The 4,292-nt window shown below is 36.1% G+C and overlaps 1 protein-coding gene across 4 annotated transcripts in view; it reads right to left on the reverse strand.

Annotated features, from left to right (window-relative positions):
• Window positions 1–1,533: 1,533 nt before the first annotated feature.
• The window catches only part of NUCB2 (nucleobindin 2), a 49,249-nt gene continuing 46,490 nt past the window's right edge, over window positions 1,534–4,292 (reverse strand). For 3 of the 4 annotated variants that reach the window (XM_059407680.1, XM_059407665.1, XM_059407674.1), the window contains 3 exons: window positions 2,513–2,683; window positions 2,156–2,237; window positions 1,534–1,648 (listed from right to left, as the gene is read on the reverse strand). In XM_059407680.1, coding sequence (XP_059263663.1) covers window positions 1,641–1,648; window positions 2,156–2,237; window positions 2,513–2,683 — 261 coding nt within the window. In that variant the 3' untranslated portion in view covers window positions 1,534–1,640. Of the gene's footprint in view, window positions 1,649–2,147; window positions 2,238–2,512; window positions 2,684–4,292 lie in introns of those variants that run through there. The other variant, XM_059407670.1, reaches the window with a different exon arrangement.

The raw sequence follows: 4,292 nt of genomic DNA on the forward strand, positions 1-4,292 counted from the left end.
CAAAAACCAAAATCAAACAAATACAAACCCCAAACCTGGCCTGCAACAGCCTGTAACTATTTAAAACATGCCCAAGCCCCTAAACCCAGCAAAACAGGAAGTGGCGCCCAGCCCCCAAGATCAGCACCCTTTCCCCTGACCACTCAGATGTATCCCTGAAAATTAATGGACAAGAAAAACTTCCTGGAAGGCAGCGCCAAGGGCCCCTGAGGACATTCGACAAGGGAGTTCCTCCCACAAAAGTGAATCAGGGGTTGCCTGATGCAAAAATCAAGGAATACATTCACAGACTGAGCAGAGACACCTTGTTATTTTTGCCAAGCAGTACCTTTTAAGTGTTATGGATTGGGGGTTGCTATTTTCCCCTCTTTTGAAAGATCGATTTTATTGCCGTTATCCTGTACCTATCCCACCATTATGCATTTGGTACTCATGAGGCAGACACCTTGTTTAGCCTGTAGATGGGCAGAACAATAGATCTATAGACTAACCTGATAGTGGGGACTATACAAGGATATTATGGTCTTTGAGCCATATGCAATAATGGATTGGATGTGGCAGATTTCCTTTTGGGGCAGGAGAAGTGAGTGTTTTCTATGTTTCCGAAGAGTGTACACAGAAATATAGGTAGCCAATAAAGCTGTATGGATTAGAACTGAAAGTTGTGTACGAAACATAACCTCCTTCTTCTTTAGTTAAAGATCCTAACTTTTAGCTGGTTCCAATGCCACAAGGATTTCTCTGATTCCCTAGCAGCGATATGACCAATGAGATGTAAGTTAAAATCTGTGGTTCTCCAGGAACACTCAGTCCAGGAAGCCTGTGCAACTGGGGAGAAGCTCCTTTTCCTCCTCTTGCCCACTGCCTCCAAAAGCAATCTTGGACAGTGAGAATGAGGTAACTTGAGGACAAAAACCATGTACTGAGGATAGCAGAGGAGAGAGTATGGAAGAGGGAAGAATTCCTATTTAGTTTAAAACACTGTTATCTTTGGTTTTTCTGGGTTTGTTTGTTTGTTTGTTTGTTTTTGTAGCAGAACCTGATCTTAATAGAATAGAAAGCAAATATATGAACCCAAAAATGACCTGAAGTGGTAGCAAAAGCTCTTCAGTAGAAGAATTTCTAGCAGGTAAGGTTGCTGGAAATAGGAAGAAGTTACCAAGAAACACTGGGGGAAAGTGTGGTCTTCTCAGAAGAATTATTAACAACAAAGAGACTTTTATCAAGAGAGGGGATGATAAGCACCTGTAAAAGACTATCTTTATGACTAAGTGATGACAATATAAATTTACTTTAAAAGCAGTACAGAAATTTCTCACTTAAACAGTTACTGATAGTTTCATTAAATAATGGGATAATTATGGCCACTGAATTAAATCATTAAAGGAGAACAAATTAAAAAGGAGAGAGGTATGAAAGTGAGAGCAGATACTGAGTTTGTATTCTTCCTGGTTATGGTGGACTTTAAGCCTTAAATATCTGTGTCCTGAAAAGATGTGTTCTCATTTAAAAAGTATCTTCCTTTATTCCATATATGCTTTAAAGTATTTATTGAGCAGAAAAAAAAAGGAAGGGCAGTAAAAAGATGACACAGATGTTGATTTAACAGTTTTCTCCCAAGTTCTGGTGGACTTCGGACTTTAAATGTCTGTTTGGAAAAAAAAAAAAGTTATCATTTTAAAGGTATCTCCCTTTCTTCTGAATCTTCACACACACACACACATACATATACACACACATATATATTATGTATGTGTGTATATATATAAAATATCTGTATGTATTATATATATAAAGCATTTTAAAATACACTTAGCTAATCATAGATTACAATTAACATGTTCACTAACAATATTGATAACTGATTAGAAAGAATTGTGAATAAGGTTGAAATAAATCATTTCACCATAAATACAGCTATCAAATTAAATAGCTTTTGAAATGAGCTGATGCATAGACATTTTGGAAGGCTCATTTCTGTATGTTTTTCTGTACTACATTTTTCTGTAGTACAAGTTGTGCTCTTTCCCCAAATATATAGTAAATACCATAGATATTAATGATTTGAAATTACATTTGTAATAAACACAGATTTCAACTTATTCAATATTCTTATTTCCTTAAACAAAAGAAAAAAAATAATAAAGTTACATACGTGGCTGGAACTTCAATTCTCCACCAGGCCCTGATGGAGAAATTTCTTGTTGTAATTTTTTTTGTTCCATCTGCTGTACAACCTAGTGCATGGAAAAAGAATGTCTTAAAAGTAAGTATTCTTTTATTTTCTCATGACCTTTGACAAACCACAACAAACTAATTGAAAAGTGTTTTCCAAAATGAGATATTCAAACTCTAAAATTTAGATTAATATGCAACAAAGCAGTTTTTAAAATACTAAAATTTAAAATAATATAGCTAATAGGACATTGAAATATTATATTACAAAAAACACATGCGTTTAGCACAGCACCTAAAATTCCTTTTAATGCCACAGTCATTGTATAAATACCACCTGATGATATTCCAGCTTCTGAGCCTCAAGTTGGTCATGCTGACGCTGTAGCTCTTCCTTTTGTTTCTGAAGTTCATCTGCCTTTTTCTTAAGTTCATTTTCTTGTAAGGAGATAAGATTTTCATATTCTTTCAGTTCTTCCTCTGTGAAGAGCTGTTGCTGATCCAATGTCTAAAAGGAAAAAAAAAATGGGAAACAAAATGAGGAAAGAATAATCTTGGATGTCCAATAGGGTTTAATTCAGCTTGAAAATTCTATGATTAGCAAAGTATAAGAAAGAGTATCTATCATAATATAGCTTTCAGTAAGGGGAAATAAGAAAACATATTTATGTATTTATTTGAGCAAAAGGAAAAATCCAAGGCTAATGAAATTGATTACCTATAGAACAATGAAGAGAACTGGGTAGAAAGGACAGAGAGAATGCAGGAAAAGAAATCATATTTCTCTGAATACAACTTTTTCATACAGGTTTGATTTTTAGAAATTTGTCAGTGTTTCATACACTCAAGAAAAGAGAAGAAAGAAAATTCACAAGGACAGGAAAACCCAAACTGACTATAAACAAAAGAAAATAAATCATACTTTTATTTTAAGTGAATAAACAGAAGGGAGAAAAAAGAACTAACCAACAAACTTTGGGTCACAGTATTCAGACTACATGCTCAGGTTAAAAACAACAACAAAAGTCTAAACAAATAATAAATTCCTTTTTGCAGAGTTTAGCAATCTGAAACACTGTATACATTCTAGGATTGAGGAAATAAGTGGAATAATATTGTGGAAAATAGGAGCCAGGTTTCATATGAAATATGGAAAAGAGGAAGAGATAGGATGTTGTACTGGCATTGGACTGAAATTTAAGAAGGTATCAGTGTGCACTCACTAAGTTTATGTTTTGTTTTGTTTTTTAAGGATTTTATTTATTTACTTGAGAGAGAGAGTGAGTGAGCATGGGTGGGGGAGGGACAAAGGGAGGAGAAGCAGACTCCATGCTGAGTAGTGTGCCCCACACTGGGCTCTGTCCCAGGACCCTGTCCTCAGGTCATCCTGAGCCAAAGGCAGACACCTAACCTACTGAGCCACCCAGAAGCCCCAATGAGTTCATCAAGTTTTATATATATTGGTACCTAAATACACCAAGATGAATATGAATGTATCTGTGTATGTGTATAATTTGCGCATATACAGACACACATAATACAAATTTAAATATATATGTATATATATATATATAAATACACACACACACATTTAGATGTTTTTTAAATTACCCAACTCTGTTATCTGACAAAGTCTAGAAGCAAAGACTCCCTGGTAACAAGAAACACATCCAGTGCCCAAATCCTAGTCTGTGATAACAATCTCCACTAAAAGGGACCAGTGTTGCTCAACATCCCAGAGGTGGGATGGAGAAAGAACGAGATGAGCCTTGAACATCTTATGATGCTAAAAAGTAAGAAAGTCCTCAAAGAATGATAGGAGACATGCCAAAAGGATATAAAAGCCAGTCTGAAGGAACTCCCAGCCAAATCTGGGGCAATTTGGGCATCGAAATAAATCAGGATAGTAAGGATTCATTTTTTTTTTTTAAAGATTTTATTTATTTATTTGACAGAGAGAAATCACAAGTAGATGGAGAGGTAGGCAGAGAGAGAGAGAGAGGGAAGCAGGCTCCCTGCTGAGCAGAGAGCCCGATGTGGGACTCGATCCCAGGACCCTGAGATCATGACCTGAGCCGAAAGCAGCGGCCCAACCCACTGAGCCACCCAGGCGCCCC

The sequence above is a fragment of the Mustela nigripes genome, chromosome 1 (assembly GCF_022355385.1).
Source record: "Mustela nigripes isolate SB6536 chromosome 1, MUSNIG.SB6536, whole genome shotgun sequence".
Taxonomy (NCBI): domain Eukaryota; kingdom Metazoa; phylum Chordata; class Mammalia; order Carnivora; family Mustelidae; genus Mustela; species Mustela nigripes.